General features: G+C 46.8%; 1 protein-coding gene across 10 annotated transcripts in view; it reads left to right on the top strand.

Annotated features, from left to right (window-relative positions):
• Positions 1 to 13,746, top strand: part of LOC129695115 (microtubule-associated serine/threonine-protein kinase 4-like) — a 462,908-nt gene that overhangs the window by 382,226 nt on the left and 66,936 nt on the right. For all 10 annotated transcript variants that reach the window (XM_055631871.1, XM_055631863.1, XM_055631890.1 and 7 more), the window contains 4 exons: positions 1,770 to 1,837; positions 8,882 to 8,967; positions 10,325 to 10,533; positions 12,067 to 12,205. In XM_055631871.1, coding sequence (XP_055487846.1) covers positions 1,770 to 1,837; positions 8,882 to 8,967; positions 10,325 to 10,533; positions 12,067 to 12,205 — 502 coding nt within the window. The remainder of the gene's footprint in view (positions 1 to 1,769; positions 1,838 to 8,881; positions 8,968 to 10,324; positions 10,534 to 12,066; positions 12,206 to 13,746) is intronic.

Genomic DNA, 13,746 nt, shown 5'->3' with positions numbered 1-13,746 from the left:
TTCCTCCCCGATGATGATTGGAGAGTAAATTTGTGGTCTATTAAGCACTGGTGACTGCATCGCAGATGGGTTCTCCAGGAGGGAAACTTTATTGTTTGTTGTGTCGATGTCAGCAGCCTTGTGTCGGCGAGGGTGTTGAGAAATGATTTGCTTGGGCAGAAAGAACAGATGCTCTGAAAGATCGTAAATGTGTTTTACGTTGCCAAGTTCTTCACTTAATTTGAGGATGGCTTCGGTTACTAACGACTGCTCTGAGTTGCGTCACGGTTTGGAGGCACCAAGTAGTCAGTGTGATCAGAGTTCCCAAAGAGAGTGGAGAAAATAAAAATGCTGAGCCTGACGCTAAATGGATTCTTCGTAGCCTCGCGGAATGGCACGGAGACGGTAATGACACCGTGTCTTCCTGCGGAGTGTTAACACCACCGGCAGAAGTGGCAGAACAAAGTCCGCAGTTTATTGTAACTTCGAGCAGAGAACAGTGCAGCACAAGATCTGGTTAGGAAAAGTTTAGAGTGGATAGGTAAAGTTGAAGACGTGTCGCGGCCCCAAACGTTACCTATTCCTTTTTCTCCACAGATGCTGCCTGACCCGCTGAGTTACTCCAGCAGTTTGTGTCTGTCTTTGGTGTAAACCAGCATCTGCAGTTCCTTCCTACACAGGAAAAGTTTAGAATGAACAGGAAAGGTTTAGAATGGGTAGGAAGGGTTTAGGATGAATAGGGACAGCTTAGGATATATAGGAAAGACTTGGAATGGATAGGAAAGGTTTAGAATGGATTAGAATGGACAGGAAAGGTTTCGAATGGGTAGGAAAGTTGTGGAGAGATATGGGCCAAACATGGGCTGAATGGGCTACTGTACCACTACTACCTTGATGGGCATGGGCAAGCTAAACCAAAGGGCCTGTTTCTGTGCTGGATGACTCTCTGCCTCTTCAGCCCACCATGCCTGTGCCGAACATGATGCCAAGACCATCTCTTATCTACCTGCGTATAATCCAGATCTCTCCATACATAGAAACATAGAAAATAGTTGCAGGAGGAGGCCATTCGGCCCTTCGAGCCAGCACAACCATTCATTGTGATCAAGGCTAATCATCCCCTATCAATAAACCGTGCCTGCCTTCTCCCAATATCCCTTGACTCCACTAGCCCCTAGAGCTCTATCTAACTCTCTTAAATCTTGGCCTCCACTGCCCTCTGTGGCAGGGAATTCCATAAATTCACAACTCTCTGGGTGAAAACGTTTTTTCTCACCTCAATCTTAAATGACTTCCCCTTTATTCTAAGACTGTGGCCCCTGGTTCTGGACTCATATGACAATCCCGCCATCCCAGGGATCAATCTCGTGAACCTACGTTGCACTGCTTCAATCACAAGGATGTCCTTCCTCAAATTAGGAGACCAAAACTGTACACAATACTCCAGATGTGGTCTCACCAGAGCCTTATTACAACTGCAGAAGAAAGATGCTTCAGGTCTTGACCCTTCTTCAGACCTGAAGAAGTGTCTCGACCCGAAACGTCACCTAGTCCTTCGCTCCATAGATGCTGCCTCACCCGTTGAGTTTCTCCAGCATTTTTGTCTACCTTCGATTTTTCCAGCATCTGCAGTTCTTTCTTAAATATAAAATCTTCACGCTACTCGACCAGAGTATTAAACCGTCTAGACAGAGGGTAACCATGGGAAGGTCAGTTAACAGTGCACGCTGCTCATTCTTGTTATTTATTACTTGAACCGACTCTAATCATTGACTTTCTTGTCTCAATAGAAATGGCCCAACTGGGAAGCTATGATAGTGGGACAGCAGAGACTCCTGAAACCGATGACTCAGTGAATGTAAGTATGCTCTTGCAAATCGCTCCTCACCCACAAACGTTTTTACGGGTTTGGCCTCAATTCCCTCTTGCATAGAGTTAAAAATATCGTGCTGTTTTTTCCCCTCCAACTCTTCACTGCTGCTATGATCATTCCCGCATACCAAGCCCATGGGTGCTCGAATATTGGCCTTCTCACTCAGAAAGTCCCATTTTAGTAGAATGTCAGAGTTTAGTTTAGAAATACAGCACGGAAACAGGCCCTTCGGCCCACCGAGTCCGCACCGACCAGCCAATCCCGCACATCAACTGGCACAACTGACTTATCTCAACACAGTGACAGCTGCTGTAATTTTTAACCTCAGTGAACATGGACCGATTTATACTTTTACCTTATTTATTTATTTTATATCATCGATATGGAGGTTGCAATCTTTAATTTTGTTCTTCTTGTACAATGACAATAAAGATATTATTATTATTATTAACAGTATCTTGCGCACACACATGGGCCAATTTACAATTGAACCAGGCCAATTAACCTACAAACCTGCACGCCTTCGGAATGTGGGATGGCGGGACTGTCATATGGGGAAAGATTGAAAAGACGAGGCTTATATTCACTGGAGTTTAGAAGGATGAGGGGATATCTTACAGAAACATATAAAATTATAAAAGGACTGGACAAGTTAGATGCAGGAAAAATGTTCCCAATGTTGGGCGAGTCCAGAACCAGGGCCCATAGTCTTAGAATAAACGGGAGGCCATTTAAGACTGAGGTGAGAAAAAAAAATTTCACCCAGAGAGTTGTGAATTTGTGGAATTCCCTGCCACAGAGGGCAGTGGAGGCCAGATCACTGGATGGATTTAAGAGAGAGTTAGATAGAGCTCTAGGGGCTAGTGGAATCAAGGGATATGGGGAGAAGGCAGGCATGGGTTATTGATTGGGGACGATCAGCCATGATCACAATGAATGGTGGTGCTGGCTCGAAGGGCAGAATGGCCTCCTCCTGCACCTATTTTCTATGTTTCTATGAATCGGAGCTCCCGGAGAAAACCCACGCTGGTCACAGGGAGAACATGCAAACTCCGTACAGACAGCACCCGTAGTCAGAATCCAACCCGGGTCTGGAAGGCAGCAACTCTACCGCTGCGCCACCGTGCCGCCCTGACACCCCAGAGGTCACAGGTTTAAGGTGAAGGTGGAAAGATTTAAATAGGAACCTGAAGGGCACATTTTTCACCTGAGGGTGGTGGGTATATGGAATGGGCTACCAAAGGAGATTGTTGAGGCAGGTACTCTCAAAACATTTAAAAGACATTGTTTCCAAAAATAAACTTTATTCAGAGTAATAAATATATACAAAACAAGAACAGTGTGAAGACCTATCCCACATTCTCAGCAGCTATACACGTATTCATTAGCATTATATTTGGTAGTGTTCATAAAACTATTAAATCAGGCACCGTTGTCTGAAGAAGGGTTTCAACCAGAAACATCACCTACTCTTTTTCTCCAGCGATGTTGCCTGACCCGCTGAGTTGCTCCAACATTTTGCGTCTATCTTCATTATAAACCAGGATCCCACACCCTTGCCATTCTTGTGCCCCCCCTGGGGAGATATCCCTTCCCTAGTATGAGGGTCGTCTCCACCCCACCCTGTAGCAATGTTACAAAATTTTGAGATTTTAAAAATCAAGTCTAAAATTTATCCCATCAGATAAAGCATAACAATAAGTTTAATTTGACACCAAATTCACTTTCATATCTCAAGTATTAAAAAAGCTATGACCATTTTCATACTCGGAAATTAGCATCTTGTTCCCTATTGATTTTCAATGGACATTACAAAAAAGCTGTGATCTTGGATAGTCAACAGGCCATTTCTTAAGGAAAGATTAACATTTTTAAATAGCCTAATTGTCCAAAGATTATTCACAAATAATTCACAATATAACATGATTTTTATATCTAATTTACATTAATTTATAGGCCAAATGGAAGGAATTTAGTGTTCAATTGCTGTAAATAAATGCCCATTTAAATCGGCTTTCCAGTGGGTTTCTGTGAACGCGCTGGTTTAGAATGTTGACAGCGCGCTAGATTAGTGCCCTCAAATGCCGAGAAAAATACTGCGGGATATAAAAAGCCCAAAAATGAACTATTCGCTATAGATAACTTTAATTACAGGGTTATATATATGCCCCATTTAATGTAAAAATAAGGTACATACCTTTAATTGTTTGCTCTATAAAACCCTGGGGCTGCGAGAGGTCGCGGAATAAAACAGTAATTTTAAGACTATTATAACTATATTATCGAGGCCTATAAAACTAATAATACCTTTTGCGACCGGGTCTTGCAGCGATTTTTCGTTAATGATTTACTAGGCTGAACATGTGCGATTAGTACAGCCTAGTAAAAATCACGTTTTAAACCCGCCCCCTCCAAACAGCGCCAAAATCGCCGACATGGCTGAGGGCAGATTCCCAATGACGATTCAGGTAGGTTTTGTAACATACCTACACCCTGCCCCCCATGTCCAGCAGCGGAGGACCCTAGACTGTGGTCCTCCCCCACCGAGCCTTGGCGTTGGCTGCACCGAGCTTCAGTGCGTCCCTCAGCACGTACTCCTGCAGTCTGCAGCGGGCCAGTCAGCGACATCCCCCGACAGACATCTCGCTCCGCTAGGTGGTGAACAACGCTCGGGCAGACCAAAAAGCGTCTTTCACCAAGTTGATGACCTTCCAGCAGCACTCGATGTCAGTCTCTGAATGTGTCATTGGGAACAGTCCGTAAATCACAGAGTCCTCTGTGACGGAGCTGTTTGCGATAAACCGTGACAGGGACCCTTGCATCATTCTCCAGACTCGTTTGGATGATGGGATCTTATTGAAATATATAAGATTGTTAAGGGTTTGGACACGCTGGAGGCAGGAAACATGTTCCCGATGTTGGGGGAGTCCAGAACCAGGGGCCACAGATTAAGAATAAGGAGTAAGCCATTTAGAACGGTGACGAGGAAACACTTTTTCTCACAGAGAGTTGTGAGTCTGTGGAATTCTCCTCCTCAGAGGGCGGTGGAGGCAGGTTCTCTGGATGCTTTCAAGAGAGAGCTAGATATGGTTCTAAAAAATAGCGGAGTCAGGGGATATGGGGAGAAGGCAGGAACGGGGTACTGATTGGGGATGATCAGCCATGATCACATTGAATGGCGGTGCTGGCTCGAAGGGCCGAATGGCCTACTCCTGCACCTATTGTCTATTGTCTATCTCAGCTCCCCGCGCCGGCCGATCGGACCCCAGGTCGGGGCTGGTCGAAGCTCTTGCGACTTTGGAGCTTCCCGACATCGGTCTCCACCCGAGACTGCGAGCTCCTTGATGTTGGGATCCGCAGGCCGCGGTTGGAGCGTCGATCCCAGACAAAGGATCGCAGGCTCCGATGGTAAGTCCACGGCCCCGCGGTGGGGCTCAAAGTCAGTCTCGAGCAAGGCCGCCAGCTCCACGATGCTAGGCTGCAGAGCGACCGGAGATACGATCCGGAAAACAATCGCATCTCCGGCAAGGAAAGAGATTGAGAAAAAGTTTCCCCCCACTCCCTGCCCACCCCCCACATAAAACAAACCAGAGAACATTAACATATACTTTTAAAACACACTAACAATAACAAAAAAAAACGAAAAGCAGACGGACCGTTGGCGAGGCTGCCTTCAATGATGGTGGCAGAGTTTATTTTATTGCCTCTTCCCTCAACCCGCTTTTAGATTGGATATTTAACTACAAGTTATCAACAAGGCTGAGAGCAGTCCTTCCAAACCATTACATTTACCAAATCAATAATGGCAACACGCACACGAGTGATTGAGGTGCCCACTAACCCAAGCATCCGACAGTTCAGCCTTTAGTTACGATCAACTTCAGTCCATCCTTTCCGCTGTAATTTGTTTACAGTTTGCTGGCCGACAGGCAAACAGTTCTGGTCCGTCCATAATGGACCCTGACATAAGGCAGTTGACTGATGTTCTTCCAGGTTGCTGGGTGTAGGGTTGCCGCAGGTAGCTAGGCTGGGCGATGGCGCCACATCATCTTCTGGGTTCCTGAGCTGTGGAATTGCTCTACCAGGGCGGCACGGCAGTGCAGAGGTAGAGTTGCTGTTCTTCCAGCCCCAGAGACCTGGGTTCGATCCTAACCACAGGTGCCGTCTGTGTGTGTTACATTTACAATTGGCTGCGTGTGGTTTCTCCGGGGGCTCCAGTTTCCTTCCACACTCCAGGTTAAAAGGTTAATTGGCTGGGGTAAAATTGTAAATTGTCCCTAATGTGTTGGATTGTGCTAATGTACGGGGTTACTGCTAGTCGGTGCGGACTTGATGGGCCGAAGGGCCTGTTTCTAAAGTCTAAAGATCGTGATGCAATCAGTCAGAATATGTTCTAAGTACATACAGTCAGACAGCATGAAAATAGGCCCTTCGGCCCCACTCATCCATGCCGACCAAAATGCCCCATCTACACTAGTCCCATTTGTCCATGTTTAGTCCATCTCCCTCTAAATTTAGTTTAGTTTAGTTTAGAGAGATACAGTGTGGAAACAGCCCCTTTGGCCCACCGGATCTGCGCTGTCCAGCGATCCCCACACAGTAACACTATTCTACACCCACTCGGGACAATTTTTACATTTACCATTTGGAGTGTGGGAGGAAACCGAAGATCTCAGAGCAAACCCACGCAGGTCACGGGGAGAAGGTACAAACTCCGTACAGACAGCACTTGTAGTCGGGATCGAACCCGGGTCTCCGGCGCTGCTTTCGCTGTAAGGCAGCAACTCTACCGCTGCGCCACCGTGACCGGCCTAAACATTTCCTATCCACGTATATATATATATATATCCAAATGTCTTTTAAACGTTGCGATAGTGCCTGCCTCAGCTACCACCTGGCTGCTCATTCAATGCACTCACCTCCCTCTGTGTGGAAAACCTGACCATCTACAACAGGTCAACGGTTCCTTTATAATCACATACACTAAGGTACAGTGATGTGTTTCATTCGCTTACAGATCGGTAAGATCATTGCCCTACATAAGTACAATAAGTACATAATACATAGAATCTCTGAAATTACTTGCATTTTTTTAATAGTTTAATATTAAGTCATTGCATCCGATGCATTGGATTTTGAGGAGTAGTTTTTTTTGGTTAGAAGACGCTAAAATGAATTATGGGAGATTAATTTGGGTGGCGCAGCGGTAGAGTTGCTGCCTTACACCGTCAGGGACCCGGGTTCCATCCTGCCTACGGGTGCTGTCAGTACGGAGTTTGTATGTCTCCCCCGCGACCTGCGTGGGTTTTCTCCAAGATCTTTGGTTCCCTCCCACACTCCAAAGACGTACAGGTTTGTAGGTTAATTGGCTTGATGTAAAAAAATGTAAAATCGTCTCTAGTGCGTGTAGGATAGTGTTAATGCGCGGGGATCGCTGGTCGGTGCAGACTCAGTGGGCCGGAGGGCCTGTTTCCGCGCATGTATCTCTGTGCTACACTGAATAGGGGAAAGATTTTGATGACCGTCTGAATTAAGTGGCATAGTGGTGCAGCTGGTAGTCACTGCCTCACAGCGCCAGAGACCCAGGTTCGATCCTGACTACGGGTGCTGTCTGTGTGGAGGTTGCACTCACTCCCTGTGTGCAAGTTACCTCCGGGTGCTCCGGTTTCCTTCCACATCCCAAAGCCGTACAGGTTTATAGTTATATATGGCCCTCTGTAAAATTGCCTCTAAAGTGTAAGGAGCAGATTAGAAAGTGCGATAACGTTGAACTAATGTGAACCGGTGATCAATGGTCAGTGTGGACTCAGTGGACAGATGGGCCTGTGTCCAGGCTGTTTCTCGAAACTGAGTAATACGCCAGGAATGGAAGCAACTGATTATTCTTTGTAAGGTTCTTTACAAAGAGTCATACAGTGTGGAAACAGGCCTTTCGACCCAACTTGCCCACTCGATACAACATCCCAGCTACACTAGTTCCACCTGCCATTGTTTGCCTCATATCCCTCTAAACCTGTCCTTGTTTAGTTTAGTTTAGAGATACAGCGCGGAAACAGGCCCTTCGGCCCACCGAGTCTGTGCCGACCAGCGATCCCCGCACACTAACACTATCTTACACACACTAGGGACAATCTACACATATACACCAAGCCAATTAACCTACAAACCTGCACGGCTTTGGTGTGTGGGTGGAAACCGAAGATCTCGGAGAAAGCCCACGGGGAGAACGTGCAAACTCCGTACAGACAGCACCCGTAATCGGGATCGAACCCGGGTCTCTGGCGCTGTGAGGCAGCAACTTTACTGCAGCGCCACCATGTCCTATCCATGTACCTTCATAGCAAAAGGATTTGAGTATAGGAGCAGGGAGGTTCTACTGCAGTTGTACAGGGTCTTGGTGAGACCACACCTGGAGTATTGCGTACAGTTTTGGTCTCCTAGTCTGAGGAAAGACATTCTTGCCATAGAGGGAGTACAGAGAAGGTTCACCAGACTGATTCCTGGGATGTCAAGACTTTCATATGAAGAAAGACTGGATAGACTCGGCTTGTACTCGCTAGAATTTAGAAGATTGAGGGGGGATCTTATAGAAACTTACAGCATTCTTAAGGGATTGGACAGGCTAGATGCAGGAAGATTGTTCCCGATGTTGGGGAAGTCCAGTACTAGGGGTCACAGTTTAAGGATAAGGGGAAGTCTTTTAGGACCGAGATGAGGAAAACATTTTTTACACAGAGAGTGTTGAATCTCTGCCACAGAAGGTAGTTGAGGCCAGTTCATCGGCTATATTTAAGAGGGAGTTAGATGTGGCCCTTGTGGCTAAAGGGATCAGGGGGTATGGAGAGAAGGCAGGTACAGGATACCGAGTTGGATGATCAGCCATGATCATATTGAATGGCGGAGCAGGCTTGAAGGGCCGAATGGCCTACTCCTGCACCTATTTTCTATGTTTCTATGTTTCTACCTGCCCAAATGTTTGCTACAGTAAAGAAGAATGTAGTGTGTTTAAACATGACTTCCTTCCCGTAGAGCTTCAGTCCTTCAGCCCAAGGTGGACGCAAACCTCATGAGATTGACTTTGAGACCATGAAACTGATCAGTAACGGCGCCTATGGGTGAGTCTAACACAAGGAGGGCTCATCTGTATTCTCTCTCAGCTTTTAATGCACACGGTGGTAAATAGGCATTGCATTTTGTTTTTTTAAAAGGAACGCACGTCTTATAATTTCCCAGCAATTAGCTGAGAGGTGAGCTCACCTAATGTACAGGAAGGAACTGCAGATGCTGGTTGGCACCGTAGATAGACACAAAATGCTGGAGTAACTCAGTGGGTCGGGCAGCATCTCTGGAGAGAAGGAATGGGTGACGTTTCAGGTCGCGACCCTTCGTCAGACTGAGAGTCGGGGGAAAGAGAAACGAGAGATATAGACAGTGATTGTAGAGAGATATAGAACAAATGAATGAAAGATATGCAAAAAAGTTACAGCGATGGAGGAAGCAGGCGATTGTTACTGTGGGCTAGGTGAGTTACAGACAATGTACACGTTGTAACAGTTTCAATGTCGTTCTGTTGAGTTTCGTTGTCTGTAACTCATTTTCACCTCACCCACAGCTAGCAATAGCCTGTTTCCTTTATCAACGATACTTTTTGCATATCTTTCATTCAATTGTACAGGTTAATTGGCTTTGGTAACAATGTAAAGCCATCACTACAGTCCAGGATGGCGTCAGTATACGGGGTGGACGCTGGTCAGCACGGACACAGTGGGCCGAAGGGCCTGTTTCCGCGATGTTGCAGATGTTGGACTCTTGAGTAAACGCAAGGTGTGGGAGGAGCTCAGTGGGCCGTGCGGCATCTGCGGAGGAAAGGACAGGCGACATTTCGGGTCGGGATCCAGGAATGAGTGGGTTAACCTATGATGAGCGTTTGTCGGCACTGGGCTTATACTCGCTGGGGTTTAGCAGAATGAGGCGGGGACCTCATTGAAACGTATCGAATAGTGAAAGGCTTGTATAGAGTGGATGTGGAGAGTATGTTTCCACTAGTGGGAGAGTCTAGGACTAGAGGTCATAGCCTCAGAATTAAAGGACGTTATTTTAGGAAGGAGATGAGGAGGCTTTTATTAGGTCACAGGGTGGTGAATCTGTGGAATTCTTTGCCACAGAAGACTGTGGAGGCCAAGTCAGTGGATATTTTTAAGGCAGAGATGGATAGATTCTTGATTATTACAGGTGTCAGGGGTTACGGGGAGAAGGCAGGAGAATGGGGTTAGGAAGGGATAGATAGATCAGCCATGATCGAATGGCGGAGTAGACTTGATGGGCCGAATGGCCTAATTTTGCTCCTGTCACTTATGATCTTATGATTATATGATCCTAATCAATGCCTTTGAATCACCGGTTTGCCCCGATGCAAGATAATACTATGAGTGGGATATGTTTCCACTGACCATGTGCTTTTGTTTTATTCAGAGCTGTGTATTTGGTGCGTCATAAAGAGACGAAGCAGAGATTTGCAATGAAGAAAATCAACAAACAGAACCTGATCCTGAGAAACCAGATTCAACAAGCCTTCGTGGAAAGAGATATCCTGACATTTGCCGAAAATCCCTTTGTGGTCAGCATGTACTGTTCGTTTGAAACCAAGAGGCATCTGTGCATGGTGATGGAGTATGTGGAAGGTAATGTGTCAGCTTTTGTTGTTGATGGTTAAAGATACAGAGCAGAAATAGGCCCTTCGGCATTTAGGCCCTCCGGATCTGCGCTGACCACTGACCGCCGCACATTAACACTATCCTACTCATACCTGGGATGAGTTACATTTGTACCATTGCCAATTAACCTACAAACTTGTATGTCGTTGGGGTGTGGGAGGAAACTGGAGCACCCGGGGAAAACCCACGCGATCACGGAGAGAACGTGCGAACTGCGTACAGACAGCACCCGCGGTCAGGATCAAACCCGGGTCTCTGGCAACTCTGCCGCTGTGCCGCCATATTGCCCCCTGGTGCTGCCACCTCACACCTTCAGGGACCCGGGTTCCATCCTGACTGCTTGGGTTTCATAGAACATGGAATAGTACTGTACAGAAACAGGTTCTTTGGCCCACAATGTCTGTGCCGCACATTTCTGTGTCTAGACCAATAGACAATAGATAATAGGTGCAGGAGGAGGCCGTTCGGCCCTTCGAGCCAGCACCGCCATTCAATGTGATCATGGCTGATCATCCCCAATCAGTACCCCGTTCCTGCCTTCTCCCCATATCCCCTGACTCCGCTATTTTTAAAAGCCCTATCTAGCTCTCTCTTGAAAGTATCCAGAGAACCGGTCTCCACCGCCTTCTGAGGAGGAGAATTCCACAGACTCACAACTCTCGGTGTGAAAAAGTGTTTCCTCATCTCTGTTCTAAATGGCTTACCCCTTATTCTTAAACTGTGGTCCCTGGTTCTGGACTCCCCCAACATCGGGAACATGTTTCCTGCCTCTAGCGTGTCCAAACCCTCAATAATCATATATGTCTCAATACGATACCCTCTCATCCTTCTAAACTTCAGAGTGTACAAACACTTATCTAAATTCCAGAGTATTCCAACTCTTAACTGCCTGCACATGGTCCATATCCCTCCATTCCATGAATATCCTTGTGCCTACTGAAAAGCCTCTTAAATAACACTGTTGTAGCTGCCTCCCCCAGACAGTGTGTTCCAGGCACTCAATGCACTCTGTGTAAAAAAAAACGCCCTACACATCTCGACACGGGGTGGCACGTTGGCGCAGCGGTAGAGTTGCTGCCGTGCAGCACTTGCAGCGCCGGAGACCCGGTTCGATCTCGACTTACTGTACGGCATGTCTGTACGGAGTTTTGTAGGGAGCCTTCAGTTTCCACCCCCACACCCCCCTCCCCCCACCTCCCCTCCTCCCCCCCCCCCCCACTTCCCCACTTACCAATGGTGAATTGAAAGTTTATCAAGAGACCACCTTTTGCCTTGATGACTGTGCAGTTACCCCTTCTAGTGGGAAAGTGGCAAAATCATCAAAAGGGAAGTCAGTGGGATGTGGGAGAGAATAGGTTGTGGGCGTCTGAGGGATTAGATGAGATGAAATGGGACTGGTGGGATTTCTGTGCTTGAGAGTCAATGAGCCACAATAATCGCACTAAGCCTGCATAACATTACCAACCTGAGGGACGACATCTGTTTTTTGTTCTCTTTCAGGTGGAGATTGTGCGACGCTGTTAAAAAACATGGGCCCTTTACCCGTGGATATGGCCAGGCTTTACTTTGCGGAGACAGTTCTTGCCTTGGAGTACCTCCACAATTATGGGATCGTCCACCGGGATCTCAAACCAGATAAGTACGTGCGTGATGAGTACGGATACAAAAAGCTGCAGTAACTCGGCGGGTCCGGCAGCATCTCTGGAGAAAAGCAATAGGTGACGTTTCGGTTCGAGACCCTTTAACCCAGAGTCCGATCAAGGAGTCTTCTTCTTCTTGCGTATGGCGTGCACAGCCTAAAGTTGTAAGACAACTTGTTCTGTTTCATCTCCTGTTTGTGCACGCCAGGTTGATTGCATTCGGCGAAACAGGGTGGGCCACATGAAGGTTGTAATCTCCCACCCCGAGGCCCTTCTTCAGACTGAGAGTCAGGGGGAAGGGAAACGAGAGATATAGATGGAGATATGGAGAGATATAGAACAAATGAATGAAAGATATCCATGCAAAAAAGTAATGGTGATAGAGGAAACAAGCCATTGTTAAAGCCAGGGACTAGGTGAAAACGAGTTACAGACAATGAGACTCAACACGATGACTTTGAAGCTGGCACGACTTGGGTGGGGAGGGATGGAGAGAAGGGGGATGCAAGGGTTACAAAGTTAGAGAAATCAACATTCATACCACTGGGGTGTAAGCTGCCCAAACAAAATATGAGGTGGTGTTCCTCCAATTTGGGTTTGACATTGGAGGAGACCCAGCATCTGCAATAACTTCCTACACCTAAGTACAGGTACGTTCTGTTCTGTATGGTGAGTTTCACTTCAGTTTAGTTTATTGTCACATGTACCGAGGTACAGTGAAAAGCTTTTGTTGCGTGCTAACCAGTCAGCGGAAAGATATACATGATTACAAGCAAGCCATTTACAACGTGTAGATAGATGATAAGGGAATAACGTTTAGTGCAAGATAAAGCCTGCAAAGTCCGATCAAGATAGACATAAAAAGGTGGAGTAACTCAGCGGGACAGGCAACATCTCTGGACAGAAGGAATGGGTAACGTTTTGGGTCGAGACCCTTTAACTCAGAGTCCGATCAAGGATAGTCCGAGGTAGACAAAAAAGCTGGAGAAACTCAGCGGGTGAAACAACATCTGTGGAGCGAAGGAAATAGGCGACGTTTCGGGTCAAGGCCCTTCAAGAGTCTCAACCCGAAACGTTGCCTATTTCCTTCACTCCATTGATGCTGCCTCACCCGCTGAGTTTCTCCAGCATTTTTGTCTACCTTTGATTTTCCAGCATCTGCCGTTCCTTCTTAAACAAGGATAGTCCGGGGGTCACCAATGAGTAGTTCAGGACTGCTCTCTGGTTGTGATAGGATGGTTCTGTTGCCTGATAACAGCTGGGAAAAAAACTGTCCCTGAATCTGGGGGGGTGTGTTTTCACACTTCGCTGTCTGTACAACTTATCATCACCTAGCCCACAGCCATCAATGGACCATAGAAACATAGGTGCAGGAGTAGGCCATTCGGCCCTTCGAGCCAGCACTGTCATTCAATATGATCGTGGCTGATCATCCAAAATCAGTACCACATTCCAGCCTTTTCCCCATATCCCTTGATTCCTTTAGCCCTAAGAACTAAATCTAACTCTCTCTTGAAAACATCCAGTGAATGGGCCTCCA

Source organism: Leucoraja erinacea, chromosome 3 (genome assembly GCF_028641065.1).
Source record: "Leucoraja erinacea ecotype New England chromosome 3, Leri_hhj_1, whole genome shotgun sequence".
Classification (NCBI taxonomy): Eukaryota; Metazoa; Chordata; class Chondrichthyes; order Rajiformes; family Rajidae; genus Leucoraja; species Leucoraja erinaceus.
Note: the sequence above shows the minus strand (reverse complement) of the source record. Positions and strands in the feature narration are given on the sequence as shown.